Source organism: Liolophura sinensis, chromosome 6, assembly GCF_032854445.1.
Source record: "Liolophura sinensis isolate JHLJ2023 chromosome 6, CUHK_Ljap_v2, whole genome shotgun sequence".
NCBI lineage: Eukaryota > Metazoa > Mollusca > Polyplacophora > Chitonida > Chitonidae > Liolophura > Liolophura sinensis.
This window is the reverse complement of record NC_088300.1, coordinates 14,559,830-14,578,850: the sequence shown is the minus strand read 5'-3', so window position 1 is coordinate 14,578,850 and position 19,021 is coordinate 14,559,830. Positions and strand designations below refer to the sequence as shown.

At 37.2% G+C, this 19,021-nt stretch overlaps 1 protein-coding gene and 1 long non-coding RNA gene across 3 annotated transcripts; one reads left to right on the top strand and one right to left on the bottom strand.

Moving 5' to 3' along the window:
* Window positions 1-655: 655 nt before the first annotated feature.
* Window positions 656-15,036, bottom strand: LOC135466930 (ribonuclease Oy-like). The gene is made up of 4 exons (XM_064744685.1): window positions 15,013-15,036; window positions 13,161-13,231; window positions 3,876-3,975; window positions 656-3,751 (listed from the first exon to the last, which is right to left on the bottom strand). The coding sequence occupies exons 1-4, from the start codon at window positions 15,034-15,036 to the stop codon at window positions 2,993-2,995; spliced, it is 954 nt and encodes a 317-aa protein (XP_064600755.1). The 3' UTR covers window positions 656-2,992.
* On the top strand, window positions 5,721-11,981 carry LOC135468494 (uncharacterized). 2 transcript variants are annotated; one of them, XR_010444228.1, is made up of 6 exons: window positions 5,721-5,763; window positions 6,653-6,682; window positions 7,417-7,525; window positions 8,190-8,356; window positions 9,092-9,151; window positions 10,497-11,981. It is a non-coding gene; the product is annotated as an uncharacterized LOC135468494 (long non-coding RNA). The 2 variants fall into 2 exon arrangements; XR_010444227.1 differs by lacking the exon at window positions 5,721-5,763 and having other exon boundaries at window positions 6,357-6,682.
* Window positions 15,037-19,021: the final 3,985 nt, after the last annotated feature.

Below are 19,021 nucleotides of genomic sequence, written 5' to 3'. Positions count from 1 at the left end.
CAAATTGGAAGAAAACATTACGGGCAAGATAGGTAAAAAAATTCTATATACGGGCAAGAAATGGAAAACACTCAGCTGGCAAGAGATGGAGGAAAATGTAGTGGTAAAGACGGAGGAAACTGAGATGGGAAGAAATGGAGAATTCAGCAACCAATAGATGGAAGAAAACTAAACGGACATGACATAGGGAAAATCCTACGAGCAATTAAGATATGGAGAAAAACTCAACTGGCCGGAGACGGAGGAAATCTCAACTGAAAGGATATGGCCCGGGGGAAAACGCAACGGACAAGAGATAGGGGAAACCTCAAAGGGGAAGAGATGGAAGAAAACTCAAACGGGAGCGAGATAACGCGGGTGACTATCGCGAAGTTCATAATCCTGTTGTATATCTTGAGGTCATATATGGGACAACACCATAGCTCTTTGCGATAACCTGCACAATTGTTCGTGATTATACAGTTTCTGCATGATCAATAGAGACGGATGTTCCAAGAATGTGATTTTTGATTTGTTCAATGACATATGAGAATGCAAATATTATGTATTCTCGTCTTCAGGACTGAACCTATTAAGGTGGCTTTAGACATTATTCATACACAGAATTTATCCACTTCAAGAAAATATTCATTCACTTATTTTTTGGGGCGTGGGGTGGTGGGTGGGGGTGGCTCCGTGGCTCAGTTGATTAGCGCGCTAGCGCAGCGTAATGGCCCAGAAGCCCCTCACCAAATAATTCATCATTATTAATCCAACATGGCTCCCAGTCTGATCAATATGACCTGTTACAGATGCAGGGATACCTGAACCTTTCGACCTTGAACACGTATTGAGGAGGATTTAGTTAACAAATCAAACAATCTATGTTTTTTGGCGTATGTGTGTACAGAGTATCGTATCTATTGCTTTCAATCAATTTTGACACGAAATTGTTTGAATTAAAGATAGAAATATAGTAAAACCTAATGCCAGTTTCAGAAGTACACAAAAAGCTCCTGAACATGTGCGCAGTTGTTACACCGCATACATTTAAAAGTACAATATCAATTTCCAAAGTAAGAAAGCTCTTCGGCTAACAACAAATCTGAATGTGTGTACAAGTTGAAATCACTATTAAACTATGTTGCTGGTACATGTAACAACAAATCATTAGTGGTTTCACACCAAGAACCTTTCTTCATCAATTAACACCGGGAATATTTATATACTGTGTTTAGGATAGTCAAAGACTAAAAAAAGCAATCTAATATGTCAATGTAATAAACCACATTACACCTAAATATAATGCAAATTACACCTGGATATGTACCAATATATAGCTGAATATGAATCAATTCATACCTGAAGAAAAATCATTTCACTGCTGAAAATAATTAACTGATATCAATACATGTACTTACAAATACCAAATAAAAACTTCTATTCCAGGGCACCCATAAATCTATATTAACCATTTTGTAAAATTTCCCTGTTAATAACACTAACTCTTGCCATTCATCTTCTATGCTTTGCCTGAATTATACAGATTAAAAATCTGTGCCACAAAATTTCTTTGCACAAAGTTTCGGCTCATTCATCCATACAGTAGTAACAAACAAAGTTTACATGTAACAAGCTGGGCAGTTCACCAGACAGAGAAAGAAAAATGTCATTTCTGGCATCCTAAATAAATATAATTTAAACAATAAAATAGAAGAAAACATGCACAGACATCAATTTTTGGGACAATATGCAACTTTTAAATAAAAATGACAAATGAAAACAACTAAGACATCATTTACAAACTGCAAGAGTATATGCACCATATCACAGCACAACTGTGAGAAAATTACATGCAGATATGGTAATGTGGAAAATTCACTTGAAGCAATCATCAGCTCATGTTAATAGTACAATATTCATAAAAAAAATATCTTTTGTTTAGGTTATGGAATGAAAATCATAAATTTTAATATGCTGTACATATCTATAAATGTCAGCATTTGATAGCCTACAGAGGATGACACACTCACAGTGACTGCATTGGTGAGAGGCACTAATGTCATTGCACGGTGCTGGTACACTAACTACCTTGGTCACAGAGGCCACAGTTTTGTAACAATATAGCCTTTTAAGATTTTCAACCATTAAACTTGTACATTCAACATTTTGCAGAGCCTGCAGCATTCCAAGCTTAATGACCCACTGAATCAGCCATATGTCTGGAAACTTAAACAGATTTCAAATTCAACCATAGCCCATCTAGACATGCAATTTTCTCATTTCTAATAAAATTCAGGTTATAAAATGTCCAAAATTCAAAAGTTCATGAATTAATACCAGAATTCACATGGGTGGAATCTTACCTGTTAATTAAGTGGCTATATGAAACAGCACGAAGAATATGATTTGTTTAATGAGCAACAACCAATGAAACTTCATTGCGGATATCCCTGATATTACATACATGCATGAATTGAAAATTCTTGCATGTAAGTGAGTGCTAATAAATGATGTGCGACCAAATCATCAACATAAAAATGGAAAACGTCAATCTAGTTCTAAGGATGATATCAAATTTTACATCATGATCAACTGACAACTTTTCACACGGAAATTATCTAACATAGACAGTTCCTAAATACCAAAAACCACATGTTGAAATAAAATGACACTTATACAATCATTAATTAAAACCTTCACAATTCCTGGTTTGAGGTAGTTCATGCTTAGCTATCGATTTATTTTATTTACCTGATTGGTATTTTACACTGTACTCAAGAAAATTTCACTTATGCAATGGTGACCAACATTATGTGGGCGGAAATAGGGCAGGGCCCAGGGGAAACCCACGGCTAATTATCATCACACCACCAGGTACAAAAATATATAAATTTGCACAATAACCTATATACATGACAGGATTATCCATATGTATTCCAATATACATATGCTACACAATAATCCAGTTTCCATAATTAAAGCCAATAAAGTTATTGCTGTGGCGTACAAATCACAGATGTTGAATACTAAGGTACTGCAGAGGTTTTCGCGTGCTACATTGACCTGTCACAATTTCTTGCAAAGTAGAGTTGTGTATAACAAGCTTGTTTTGCTTCACCACTGAATGCCTGGGACATTTTATAACCTTGAAAGACTTATCCAAGCAAAGTTCTATCTGGTATATGAACTGGATTTCTTCTTTTCCAAATTCCTTATTGAAGACACATTCAATATTTGGTTGTTGTTTGTATGTTTCATTTATGGCCTGTTGAAACTCATACAGCTTGTACACTTTACCAGGAAGCAAATTGTAGTGTTCAAAAAGCCTCGTCAGATTGTACAGTTTATTGAGAAGTAGGCCTGTGGAGAAATAGCTATGTTCGTTGTTGGTACTGGGTAGATTAGTGGAGCACGTGCCATGTTTGTCCCATTCGTGCGCCCAGAACTCCGTCGTTTCACTTTCCGTGTAGAGGTTAGGCCAGAACTTCTTCAGGTCATCTTCTAGGGTATAGATTTGTCTTTCGTCAAACTTCCAAGAGGAATTGCAGTTGGCCGGCTCTTCGGGTGTCTTTGGGTCACTAGGCCAGAGACCATGGATTGTCCACGTGGTCACATTCTGCGGAATCACACAGACGTGCCCGGTGGCATTACCATCGATACAGGCCGCCACGGGCCATTGTTGTGTGTAGACAAAGTAACTCCAGAAGGGGTTGTCTGAATGAATGACCGTGGCACTCCATATCAAAACAAAAGCAGCTACAGCAATATGTTTACCGAATTCCATTGTTAGTTACTTTACACCACATTCGACAATCGCCTCTGTTTGTGGGTGTTGCACTAGTCACTTGACTCACACGGGACAGTTCACATTACTGTCCATTTCAACTTCTTACCCAATCTGTCTGAAGAACGTATCGAGGGGAGATAATCGTCAAGAAAACTCCTAGACAGCAGACTTTTCCCACATGCTTCATCTTTCGGCGACCTGGTGAACTAAAATAAAAATGAATTTAATTGTGGTGTGTAATACGGCCTCTTGTCACGGTTTTATTCTAAATGTTCATGTAAATGCTTAAACAATAGCCAATTTACAAGCTCCCCAACACCATGGCTTAAGCAGAGTTAGGTGAGAAAACTGCAGCGATGTTATCAGATGTCACTGGTCTAGAATTAGTCAAAACAGTGTGTAGTCTATCACATGTAACATACATTAAACCAAAGGCTTTCAGAATTATCTGGCTGTGGCCTGAGATGAACTGTTGAAGCTGTATTAAGTAATACCATTTCTGCCATGCTTCTTATATTTATTATTTATTTATTTATTGTTATTGGGGGGGGGGCTTCTTTTGAATTAAGACTTTTTACCGACTAAGAACAGTTTCATACAGCTGCAATTGAAACTGTTTGTTGAAATATTGATGTTTTCTCACACCAGTATGAACTACATGCCGTGATACGTGCAACATGTGTGTTGATGAACAGTATTATATTAATTCAACGCGTGTAATATTCCATGTTTGTGATCAGTGAAATCTAAATCGTTTTATTCAGACAGTCTTAGCAACAGTAGTTAGTCTCACTTTAGAAAATTAGTGACTTCTCTTCACTACCAGAACTTCTGTCCAAAAGGAGATTTAAATATTTTCATAGGTCTATATTGCTGAGGGAAAGGTGATTAATTACATGTGCTTTTCCACAATGGTATACACGTGGTATGTCATTAAATGTAAGGGACTTAGAAAAGAGAAGAGAAATATTTCTATACTTCAAAAGTCAAAAAGCTATTGAAATCAGCTGGGTGAACGAATGGGGGAAAATCAAGGGGAGCATTCGCATGGAAACAATCCCATTTCTTATAAGTGTAAAAGGGGCCTCCTTGGCTCAGTTAGTTAGCGCGCTGGCGCAGCGTAATGACCCAGGAGTCTCTCGCCAATGCGTCGCTTATGCTGGCTTGCTCTTCGGTCGTGCGTGGGAAGGTCTGTCAGCAACCTGCGGATGGTCGTGGGTTTCCCCCGGCTCTGCCAGGTTTCCACCCACCATAATGCTGGCTGCGGTCGTATAAGTAAAATATTCCTGAGTACGGCGTAAAACATCAATCAAATAAATAAATAAATAAATGTAAAGGTACTGAAGCATCCATAATAGATATATATATATATATATATATATATATATATATATATATATATATATATATATATATATATATATATATATATATATATATATGTGAAAATTGTACCATTGGGTGACCGATTGGGGTTTCACAGTGTCATTGAGGCGACCCTTTTCATTAGGGCGACCACTGCTGGTCGCCTTAATGTTTGTCCTTATGATTTGTAAAGCCAGGCCCAGATTTGAATGATATAGAAGACTGACAGTGTTGGTTATGAAGTATGAAAGTTATGAAGCCACTTTTTGACGTCCTACCTTCTGCTTTTATCCAGTTTTATTCACTTCTAAAATGAATGGTGTATATCTGGCCAATGGTAAAAAGATGACATTTAGGCGACCACTAAAACTTCTTGTCTTTCACTGGACTTCTCATGTATATGTGGTAAATAACATGCCTGGTTATGCCATTTTTTATGCCCCATGTTATTATTGGCTTTTAGTGGAGAAAGTTCCTTGTCTAAGTTTTTTTTAACATATATACGTTATCGGGGGTAAAACTCGGCACCGTGCAACGACTATTGGCGCCAGGTTTAATGACGCGATGCACAAGATACGAGTCTGTCTTAGAGTTGCGGAAGAGTTTGGATCGCGAAAGAATGATCTAAGGTAAGCCGTTTAAGTGTTACTCTGTATAACTACTTAAAATTGTTTGAAAACCGTATGATTGTAAAGCTTTTTACAAATTAGGAACAGGTGTACTTGTTTTTATTGTAGACAGTTAAACGGTTAATTGCTTCACAATCTGCGAATCACATTCCCGCGACGTCCCAACAACAACAACAACAAGCGAAAAGGGCATGCTGAAACTAGCACATGGGAGTTTGTAGGGAATAAGTTGCTGTCTCCGCATTTCATTTATGCTATGTCATTGTCTTTCGGTTCCTTAGCATGAAAATTTGTTAAATAAAGTCACTCAGTCAATTAATCAATTTCTGGGGAGCTATTGTATTTGTGGGTTGCTAACCTATCAATCGCATTTTTAATGCTAGGCATCAAAAGACCGCAACCTATTCCCTACAACCTACCGCAAACCGCAACATTAACAGCCACATGAAAGTTGAAGTAATTCTGCCGACATTAGGCCTACGTTTTAGTTATTGCCTTTTGTCAGTTTATCACATAGAAAGAAACAAGCCAATAGATCTAAATGATTCTACAAAATCATGCATATTCACCACTGTTGCCTCCAGCCACCTAACCCCTTTTTGCAAATGTTAGGACTGGTAATACAGTGTTTTTTATGGTGTTTTGTTTAGTGTACATATGCCTAGAAATGTCAGCAGATATGACTTAACATGTTGACTGAAAATTAATGGTGCATGATGGTTTGACTTCCATGTATTTGCTGCACATGAAAATCATTAAAACAATGGCAGGGAATCCTGCATAAATTTGTTGTCATCCCTAGTCTAGAACCACATTAAGGTTTATCGGCTTTTATATGGTATATTTTTGTGCTTGGGTGGAGTAATTAAAAATAACTTTCTGTTTGCAGATTGAAAGATGTTGAGCAGAGGGAAAAATGGTAAATATTTGCAAACCATACTATTAATGTTACACGTTATGAATATGTATGTCAGTCATTTCAAGATCCAAATTGAGGAGCGGGCCCTGGCTTCTTTTTTTTTTTTTTTTTTTTTTTTTTTTTTTTTGATTGGTGTTTTACGCCGTACTCAAGAATATTTCACTTATACGACGGCGGCCAGCATTATGGTGGGTGGAAACCGGGCAGAGCCCAGGGGGAACCCACGACCATCCGCAGGTTGCTGGCAGACCTTCCCACTTACGGCCGGAGAGGAAACCAGCATGAGCTGGACTTGAACTCACAGCGACCGCATTGGTGAGAGGCTCCTGGGTCATTACGCTGCGCTAGCACGCTAACCGACCCCTGGCTTCTTGATTAAGGCGCTAGTCTTTCAATCATAGGTCACATGGGTTGTGGCTTCAATCCCATTCTCGGACACAGAACTTCAGAGGTGCAGATAAAATCAAGCCTGCTGAAAATCTATCCTGAACATAGGGTAATTTCACTGGTGATTAAAATTAGACTTCATATTTAATTCGTCAACTTTTTAAAGCTAATTTGAGACCTTGTCACATTGCTAAATCAATGTAAAAACTCTTAAAACATATAATTCTTACCAGTGTTTTGGAATTTCTTTTTTACAGTACATTGGTCTCCTATTATGTAGTTATTATTAAAAACTTAGTACATACCATGGGTACTTTATAAAATTTATTAATTTTTTTTTCAAACAGTAACTGAGCAGGAGGAGTAAAGCAAATCCAATGGAGGATTGTATTTTTTATATAAATTGTAACCTTGATAAAGATGGACTGGAAGTCAAATTTATCAATCAGTTAAATGGTGAGTTGTGCTTTGTTTTTATATTTAGTATTATGTTACAGTGTGTTTTATTTACAATTAAGGAATAAAAATGGAGGAAAATGTGATTTAAGTTTTCACAGTATGTAAATTGGTTTCCACCTTCACAGCTTTTATCTGATTTCAGATATCATATACCTGAAGTCATGATTAATGTTGCATGAAGCAAAAATCATTCATTGATGGCCAGATTTTGTACTTGGACGCCTCAGCTAATTTAGAGGGAGGATAATATTGTTTTGCCTGTAACACAGTGTTGTTCATATGGGCATGATTTGTATCCCAGATTCATACCAGATGGACAAAGTGGTGAAGTCTGTTGAATTTAGACCAGGCTTTACAAATATATTCACATTGATCCTTAGTTAGCAAGTGTGATGTATGTGTTTGCCTGGGCAGGACATGGTGACCTCAGCATAATATCCAATCTGAATTGTTCATTGAAGATTTTTAAGTCATGTTTTGCATTATTAATAATCAGAAATATTTGTACATGATGTAAGTGAACACAATTTGACATATTCAAAGCCAAGATCTGAAGTAGTAATCTTATTCAGTGACATATTTTAAATCTTTGAAATAAGTTATAAGATTTATGTCAGGTTTGACTTCTGAGTTTTCTGAAGGTCTTTGTTTAACATTTCAGGCAATGGAGGAGTGTTCACATCAATTAAATTCTGCAAAAGAGATTTCCTTTTGGAGTATGTCTTTGAAAGGCTGGCAAAAAGGAAGCTGTGGAAAGGGAAAAATTCCATAGACAAGAATGTGGGGTCCTAGCTGGATTTTTTTCCCTTTCAGTGGAAAAGCGGAATGGTAAGTTCTGCAACTAAAAGCAGTGTATTTTCCTCATGCCATTCTGTTAATGCTGTAGTCAAAGTGCAGAGAATACTTTCTAAAATACATGTTGGACCCCTAGTTTGGAATTAAATAGCTTTTTAAACAATGCTAAAAAACCAGTAGGGTTTACCTAGTATTGAGCTGTGCACAAGTATCCACTATGTTACATCACAGGGGTGATAGCAAGTCTAAGGTAAGCTAATGCAGTTCCCCATGAAATAAAGCTGCTATAAATGTGTCTCAAACTAAAAGAAGGTACATTTTATATTTTGACTGATAAATTTCATGGAAGCATTTGGTCTTCCTTGCATGTGCATCCCGTACCAGTTTCAGTTGACATTCATCAGTTTTATTGGATTCCTTATTTACCTGTGAGACACTTATACTAAAAGTTTTGGTCATAAGCAGATCAGTGTGATGTCTCTGCTTTTCTATATTTTCCCTCTTACTCTCCAAAACAGCCGTATACAAATGTACACATCCACAGACTTGTGTACGTTCAACTTTGAAATTGTGTGGCACTGATAAACAAAATAATATGGATGTGCATATGTGACACACTAGTGTGTACGACTGGTACACAGTTGTATTTTCACTGTTTGTGAAATAAGAGACATCGAAAATCTTGCTTCTAAGCTTATAGGAATTAACTCAGTATCAAATGCAAAGATAAAAATGACACTATTATTTTTCTTTCTGTTGCTCATTCAGACGACAGCTGCAATATGGAGACAAGGCAACATATGGCTGCATCCCATCAACGTCAGAAAGGTGAGTGTTTTTATATTAGCATGTATTCCTATATATTGCTGAGGATACATGTACATTACTTTAATCTGCACTTTTCATTACATTCAGTTACAGGGGAATGTACAGCAATACAATTACTTTTCTGTTCTGTTTCTTTTCTATCCCTTTGAAGCAGATAAACTCAGTCAGGAATTTATCAGTAAAACAGTGAACAGTTCAGCTGTATATAAAAAATCAGAATTATATTTTTTCTACAGGTTTCTACTTTTCCACGCTTTTCCCATGCTGTGTACCAAATTTTCATGTTTTTTGTAGAAGACAGATAATCGGCCTGACAGTGAAGACAGCATTAACAACTAGAGGAAGAGTCTGAATCAGCTGAAGCTAGTGATAGTGGTATGTACACCAATGGGTACATGTACGCCACAAGTGAAATCTGGCAATTTCATATGCATGACTTCCTCACTATAGGAGCAAATGTCCTTGAGGTAGGAACTTCAAATTTTGGATGTGCTCAGTTAAGGGTCAACGTATTCACTTTAGGGTTTCCTATTTAAATTGGGTTCATTGCAATTAAATGTCTGGTTCTATGGCAACGAAATATAATAGCCATTTCAAAGACATGCTGTGAATAGAAGCGAAAAATCAGTTGAGATAGGAACTTTTGATTGGGATAAATTATCATTTGAGGGTGAACTAAGACCCTATATAAATTCGGGTCATTTGGCTTAAATTTCTGGTTTCTGTGGCAACCAACTGTAATAGCCATGTGAAGGACAAGATGGGCACTTCAGATTTTGGATATGTGTTCAGTTCGGCGTGAACCAACACCCTATTTAAATGGAGGTTATATTGATTAAATTTCTTGTTTTTATGGCATCAAGTATATCTTACAACTGTTTGGACATGTATCTTTGTAACAGAATAAAAACTGAGCTTTTTTGTGTCTCCTAAAGACTTGACCGAAACACTAGACCTGTAGGGTTTGCACACAGCTGTATTACTTAATTTATTTATTTATTTATTTATTTATTTGATTCCTGTTTTACGCCGTACTCAAGAATATTTCACTTACACAATGGCGGCCATCATTATGGTGGGTGTAAACCAGGCAGAACCCGGGGGAAACCCACGACCATCTGCAAGTTGCTGGAAGACTGATTACTTAATGCTGATGGGATTAAGTGTGCCCACTCACTTCTGGTTCTTGCATGTCTGGTTTTAATAGGAAAGCTTAGTGCTTGAAACTGAAACTTGTTTTATGTATAGCTTACAGTAGCAGGTATTGTATGAGATTGCGGAACATTTTTAACTTTTATTTTGTGTGTATGTTTTGTAATAGTTAGGTTGATTTCTTTTTATCCAGAAAACCGAGCTTATCATCCAACAGACTGAGTTTATCATAGATGGAAGGAAAGTGAAGAAGGGATTGTCAAGGCTCACTTCAATGTTATATGGGTGACAATTAAAAAGGATTCCCAGGAAAGAGAGAAATCAACGTTTTTCTGAAGGATAATCTGTTTGTCTCATTTCCTGTCAAACCATCAAGCCAAGGTTATGAATGAGAAATATAAGCACAGAGTAAAGGTAAAAATATAACTTTTTGTAGTTAACCTAGTCACTAGGTTCACAAAGCTTCACTATACTGGCCTTTCTAAGTTGTACAAATAAGCTGCGCGTTTTTGGTTAAAATTTAGAATTTGCTTGGCTCATCTGACATCATCATGGCAGTACTTAAGATTTTCTCGAAGTGTGCGTGTTACTTAATTTGAACTGCGATATCTCGGTAATTACTCATCATAAATAAAGAGACAAGGTTTTTAAACTCAGGGGTGGAAACTTTATGATCTCGTTTATACCACAGTCTGTTTTTGTTTGTTCTTGTCATTTATTTATCATTAAATTCATTAATTCATTAAAAATTTCATAAATTATAATGAATTAATTAGATGCTCTCTGCAACATTGTGAACTGTGGTCTGATTTCAATACGTTATTTCTTTGGTTTGCTGTTTGGAATGTCATGTAGTTGCCTATGCATGTATGTAGCAGAATAATATGTAGTCTCATTCTGTGATTCTCAGTCACATTTGAAATATCTCTCTGAGCGAATATTTTATTACATTCAATCGAGGAAACTGCTTATTTGACTAGTAATGTTGATGAGATTGAGAAGAAATGACAGCGTAGTTGTGTGTAGTGAAAATAGAGACCCATTGCCACAGTCCAGTCTTTACATATATTTCGCAATGGCTGGGCACAATTTTCAAAAAAAAAAACAAGACGAATATCAGTCATCTTCATTCAAAGGCTTTGTTGAGTTTGAGCTTGTGTAGTGAGGCTTCCATTTTAACTCTGTTTCCGCATGAGGTTGTAAGTAAAGGTCGGCCAAGTAAGCATAAGATCATGCTCATCATTATGGATTTACGGTTTGGTGTCAGCGAACAAAATTAAATTGTGTGGCTGGTTGAAAAATGTTTTGCAATCATGTATATAGGAGTGTAATTAAATTGTATGTCAAAATGCTGAGTAGAATGTGTTAGTTAATAGCAGATTGTTGAATTAGTTGATGTTTTAGATGAGAGTCCTGTAACATAACCAGGTTTAGCTCCACATATGGTTCTGTATTCCACAACATTACTTGTTCTGTTCGATTCATAATTTTAATCACTGACTGTACTAAAGTGAAATATACATAGATGTGGCACAAACACCATTAAAAAACCTCACGTATCACATGAAAATTACCTTGAATTGTGAGCATTTAAGATAGGATCACCTTTGTACACACTCCATGCCCATGTTTTTGTGAATCATGAAAGTGACAATAAATGCAGCTATGTTCAATAAGATACACATTGTGTACTTTGTTCTAGATTAGAAAACAGGAAGCAATAACCTCTTGTGTTGCTAGTATGAAATGTGAACCTATGAACAATGGGCTATTAGTACCAATTCATTGCATTTTGGTGATGGTCCAAATCCCTATTATTCACAATTGATAGAAAGCCTCCCTTTTTCGTGTTCAATTATAGGTCACACCAGACGTGGGTTCCATCCCACTCTCGAACAGGAAACTTTAAATGTTATCATTGTTCAGTTGTTTGTGGGGCCTTGGTGTCAACAGGAAATAGTTGTATATGATGTTACAGGAAGAGCTCACTTCACATCTCCAGCCTTTCACCACTGTCATTGTTCAGTTGTTTGTAGGGCCTTGGCGTCAACAGGAAATAGTTGTATATGATGTTACAGGAAGAGCTCACTTCACATCTCCAGCCTTTCACCACTGTCAGATACACTCGTATCGGGAGGAGTTACAAGTTTCCTCGTATGAGCATATGTCAGATGTGGGAGAGTTTGCCAGTTACTCGCCAAAGGTCGATGGTTTACCGTGGCCACGCTGCTTCCCTCCACCACACCAACAAAATCTGGCCGCCATCAATTAATTTAAATAGTTTGATGTTAAGCAGCAATCAAAAATCAAAAAAATTGCCCTTGGGGCTTGGAGGCTATTAGTAATAGGCGCCCCTCTCTTGTGTATGCTTTTACGACTAGTTAGCCTGCCGTCCACAACTGTGACATGTCAGTTACTTGCGAAAGGAAATCGACCTTTCGCAAGTAACTGACAACAAAAAATTACAGATTTCTCTGGATCAGAGGATTGCACCCTTACCATATAATACCTTCTCGTTAACACAGTTGAGTTTACGACTTTAGCCAGACATATTTCATAGGTTTGACAACATTTGTAAGGAGGGAGACATATTATATGGGGTCGTCTGAATGACACTGTGTAAACATTAGTCGACCAAAGGCAGACATGTACAACATTCTGTTATATGCGGTCGCCTGAATGACACCGTGTAAACACTGGTCTACCAAGGGAATACATTCGACATTCTCATTAGGGGCGTCTGAATGACACTGTGTAAAAGATGGTCTACCAAAGGCAGACATATACAGCATTCTGTTTTATGTGATCGTCTGAATGACACCGTGTAAACACTGGTTGACCAAAAGTAGTTATATACGACATTCTGTTATATGCGGTCGTCTGAATGACACTGTGTAAACACAGGTCGACCAAAGCAGACGTGACATTCTCTCATATATGGCCGTCTGAATGACCCTGTGTAAACACTGGTCAACCAAAAATAGTCATACACGACATTCTCATATATGATCGTCTGATTGACTGTGTGTATGAAGTATATGTTGTGTACTTGGGCGACCGTTTTAAAATAAAAAGTCATTTAGGTGACCAGCTTAACTTTGGGCGACCATTCTTGGTGTTTATGGGAATCCTATATTTCTAACAACTTTGATATATACAACATTGTCTTAAAAGGTATGAAAATTGGCATAGTTGGGAATACATCTTTACAAGAAGCGTAGATAAATAAAGTGGTGTAAAGATAAATAACTCCAAATAAGTGGTGGCTTTAGGAAATCTACACAGGTCTTTTAAAAAGGTACACATTTCTCTCCAAAGGTTCTTGGTGTTTATGGGAATCCCATATTTCTAACAACTTTGATATATACAACATTGTCTTAAAAGGTATGAAAGTTTGTCATTTGTGCGACATATTAACACCTAAACACAAGGTCTTATAATAGATAAAATATCACATGAAAATTTGTTATTTGGGCGACATATACAGATGTGGTCGCCTAAATGCCCAAAATGTTTGTGCACAAGGTAATATGTCATTTGGGCGACATATATGCGGTCGCCTAAATGACGCATTGACTTTTGGGTGACCAGATATATGCAGTGAATTGTGTATATTTGTTATTTAATAGATGATGAATTATTTTTCTATGCTGTTTGATGTGTAAATGGTTTAAGATGAAAATAAAAAATTTTTGTTCTACAGATGTTTATTTTGATCGAATATATCAGTTTATGAAAGAATGGTTGCCCAAATGACTATTTTTCAGGTATGGTCGCCGAAATATACAATAAAGTGTTATATATATATATATATATATATATATATATATATATGGCGGATACATATTTCTTAAAACCGAGCACTGTGGTCACAAGCATGCCTATTCAAAATATACATGTACCACTATATGCCCCAAACACCTTCACCAAGAGAGAAAACCTGTTCAAAGTATATAGTACTTTAGCTACTGTTGTACTGAGCATATTTCACTGTTCTAATTTAATTCTTGAAGGGTATTTCTAAAATCCCTGAGTTTATATTTTCAGCAAATTTACAAAAGTGAACTGACCTTTTTTTCAATCAGTTAAATTAAGTCAGCAAGTAACAAAACATTGGACAGAATATAAACATGTAGGTCCTTAATGTTTTACGCCGTACTCAAGAATATTTCAATTACACGACGGCCGGCCAGCATTTTGGTCGGAGGAAACCGGGCATACATGTATAAGTATGGTGTAGAATTTTTTTTTGTTTTGGTATATCTACATGTATGTAGGCCTATATATTAACGATTAACGATGTGCGTGATTTTCGAATTTTAACTGATTTGTGCTTATTTTAGCTGTTTTTTTGAAAGCCTTTTTTGACCATTTGTTCTGATCTTCCATGTTATCATTTTCATGTCTAAAGACCTCTGTTTCCTATCCGTAACAACATGTTCTCTTCAAATGATAGCATGAAATACACTAAAATGCATGACTTAAATTTAACAGAAAGTCTGTTGTTCGAGAGATGCAGTTGCAATATCAGAATACATCCTAGCATCACAACAACAGACTTTCTGTAAAAGTGAACATAAAGTATGCCACTATAAATACATAGAATAAAAAGTTATAGGACACAGTTATCACAGAAAAATATGAAAAAAACTCTAGAAAGTCTCGAAAGCTGAGAAGATGAAGTTCTGCATTGGAAATATAGCACTGACGGGCAGTTCACTCCGAGTAGCCATGTTGTAGAAACCCTTACGAATTTGGCCAATTACAAGCGCCGAAAGCGTCACGTGATAATTGGCTGTCACGTCAAAAAAACATGTTAGGACTTGACTGTCAGTGTGGTTTCCTATAGTGGATAGACAGATATCGATGCAATGGATTGGGTTTTGCAGTTATTTTAAATAACAAACTGATGCATCTTGAACCACACATTTATGGGCAGGGAACTGAGAACTGCTGTCCGTGTCGCAATGCGTACATGTTGGACAGGATACTGCAGTAACTTGAAAGGGGGAGCTGGCAAGACAACCGCCTCGGGAGAGCTATTGCTCGAAGAAAGCTATTGTGTCTCTGCATTATTTTTCATTAGCAAAGTCAGGCTGTGTTGTGTTCACGCTTGTGTCCACGAACATCGCCCTGACCGAGCGCCAAACTAGAAGAATCATCAACCCCTTTGAACACCAAACAGGACTGATTCTCTTTGGGTGGATATCAGACGTTTTTTTGTATTTTCTCAGTGTCACATTGTTTAATACCGATGGTACGGAGAGCTCCTAGGTTTTGTGACGTCACTCTAGATAGCTATAACATGGCAAAATGGTGTCACCAAATGAGTGGCTAGGTACTGGCCTCAGACCCCATTAAGTTTCCATAAGCGACAATGTTAACGTCTAGCGCTGTAGCTCAGTCCCAAACATTTCGTGGCCAATAAGCGTTGGTGCATACCTGGCCCAGTCTGTGAGAAACAAACCACAAAAATCTTGACATAGGTTGACCGTCAAAATCTGGACTTCTCCATGCCGGCAGCTGGGAGGCGTGCCTAGCAACGCCAAGGGAACGTCACTCGCAGCCTCATCACTACCTCACACCTTGCGTCCTTTCGCCCAGGATTTCAAACTTTCATCAACAAAGCTCATACCTCTTCAAAGTTTAGACAGTTTCCAGCATTTTAATACCAAGCATGCACCTGTATACCAAACATGGCTGCCTGGGAGCAAAAAAAGAATTTATACCCTAAAATACACAGAACTACAATCCCTACCGAAAAACGGAAGTTGTAATGGGGGTCTGTGTCCTATCACACCAGCCAACTTTTATCAAAATCAATAATTTTTGCACCACATAATTCCTGACTCTTCTGAACTTCACAGGCAAAATTAGGGCTTGATACATGCAGAAACTTTGGAGTTGGATGAATTCAAGTTGGGGTACCCCCATCTTGGACATGTGTCCTTTTTTCAAGGTACAAAAACTCTAAAGGGTAAACTTTGAAGCTTTGCAGCGCATATACCGTTCAAGATATCTCCATCAGGTTAAATGCTTTGGAAAAACAAGATGTTTATCTGCAAGAAAAGTTAAAAAATCACATTGACAGAGCACTTTAGACTTTTCAAAAGCAACCATTTAGAAAAATATGCATTTTTAAGAAGATTTTTCCACTCAGAGCGGCCTTAAAAACCAAAGTTACTAGCCCATAGTGTCAAAGCATACATCAAAATAAAAGCAATTTATCTGACAATTAAATGTCAAAATATGAGACATTTACTTCAGCAACTTTGTGAAAAAATTTGACTGACCGTGTGGTAGGGGGTATCAAAGCGGACTGTCACAATTTCGGAACAATCATTTGTGAACAACATCAAAGCAAGAATAATGCCTCAGGGTGATGAAGACCTGTTCACATGCACTTTTTCAGTGAATAAGACTTAAGAAAAGACTAGTATCCCTGTTCCCCACTGATTTACATGATGAAACCCTTTAAAAGACCACCCAGCCAGGCACCCCCCCCCCCCCCACCCGCCACCTTCCCCCTCCTCCCCCATGACTGCCGATTGGCTGACCAGCTCACCATGCAAAAGCATCCCTGCACCATTCCTGTTGTCTCACAGCAGGTTATTACTCCTGCATATTATTACAGTCACATCAAAGGGTGTCACATTGGCATCTACAAGAGAAAAATAGAGAGGAAAAACATAAATTTAACATTTCCAATCAGGCAGCCACCAACTATACCTACATTGGCCAGTCTGACAGTTAACAAGGCAAACAATCTACCCCAAAACACCATGAAGGGAGACAGAAAGAGGAAACAGTCTAGATTTCAACCTGGATAGACCCAGGAGTGCTCAAAAAACTTGTCAGCAGTTACAGACATGCTGAATCCTGTGCCTGGGTGTTCCTGGATGGACACAGATTTCCAGCCCAATCAGGAGTCTTTAAGAACACACCAGCCTGACACAAAGCGAATATGGCGGCCAAGACGGCGCAAGGTAGATTCCATGGTTGGATCAGACAGAGATACACATGAGCGGGAATGGGCTGCTGAAGGAATGCGACTCATAGATATACAGAAAATGGTGTGTATATGGAACACAGTTATGCTTGAGCACAGTGAGACCGAAGACCACTGTCCACTGCCCAGGTTAGAGATAGCTGCAGAAAAAAGTGGGGCCTAGCCTGGGCGTTCAACGGAAATTGTAATGGGGGTCTGTGTCCTACTGACGATTGTTTGCTATTTATTTTGTTTATAAGCTGTGTAGAATTTTTAAAATATTTCTACAACATTTCTGGAATACTACTTTATTAATTAATTCAGCTTCAGTGGCTGACTTTATGGTCACTTTAAAATTACCAGATTCATTTTTTTCGTGTACTGCCAACAAAATGCATTCATTCATTTATTCAAAGTCATGTACATTTCCAGGATGATGTTAACAGGTGGTAATTAAAACTTAATAATCAAAAACATACTAAGAAAAGGAAGAATTAAAGAACTAATCAAAAGATGCAGTCCACAATGAACTTTAAATATAAACCCAGTATATCCATGTAATTTTTTCTGTTTTAAGCACTTCAAATTGTTGCGCTTATGCATGTACGCTATGCCGGAAATGTTAAGTTTTTCAAGAGAATTAACGATACTTGTCACACCTGAACTTGCAACCGATATAGATCCTACGATGTAAGTATCAGTCAAAGAACTGATAAATTTCATACTGCAATGAAATCTGTGTCTAGCGGCAACTTATAAGCCTATATACTGTATATATATATATATATATATATATATATATATATATATATATATATATATATATATATATATATATATATATATATATATTTAGGAGGAAATGTTCGGAAAAAAATATATTCTTTCACATGGCGTCCGTATTTCTTAACTTTATTTTACGCATGTGGTGCTTTTTTCGTCAAGCAAAGCTCTATTGGTTGAAGAGATATTAGAACTCAGAGGTTCCTCTTGCTGACGTCAAAACTGTGTGCAGATGAGCCGAGGCCTATTACAGGTTTATTTTGAGATAATGTAGACTGACGTATGCATATCGAACTTCGTGCAAAATGTACACAGTATAAAATTTGAATACTTTTCCGTATTATTAGAGATAAAAGCGATGGAAAAACTTTGCATAGGCAAAATTTAGAATTTTAATAAAAATACTGACATGTACCTTCGAAATACCTGTATGTATTTCAGTGTAGAGTTCTACCTGACGTTGTTGTTTGCTTGATTTGTGACTACCTTTTGAAAAACTTTGGCTGCTAAACATGAGTTTGTACATTTATATCACTTTGTATAAACTGAGCAATTAGTTGTAAAACTACGGCTAGAACCCACCTGTTTATATATACAGAAAAATGCATTTGAGGATAGAATGCCAGCGAAATTTTATTGTAAAAAAACCTCATTTGATACTAACTTGTATCAAAGCAATTCTTTCTTTTTGGGGAGGTGGGTTGAGGGGGGTGGAGGTGGTGGTGGGGGGGGGGGGGGGTGTGCATTGTGGTAACTATAATTCTCTACAAATAGATATTGTATTCATAGAAAGTAAGTGTAGTTACTGCATTGGTGGATTAATAATGTATAAGTTTCATAACTTTATTGTATACTCCGAGTATATGAAATTCCATATGAACATGTTTATAGAAATTAAATTTGATTGCCATGGTGTAAGTGGAAAATTCTTGAGCTTGGTGTTAAAT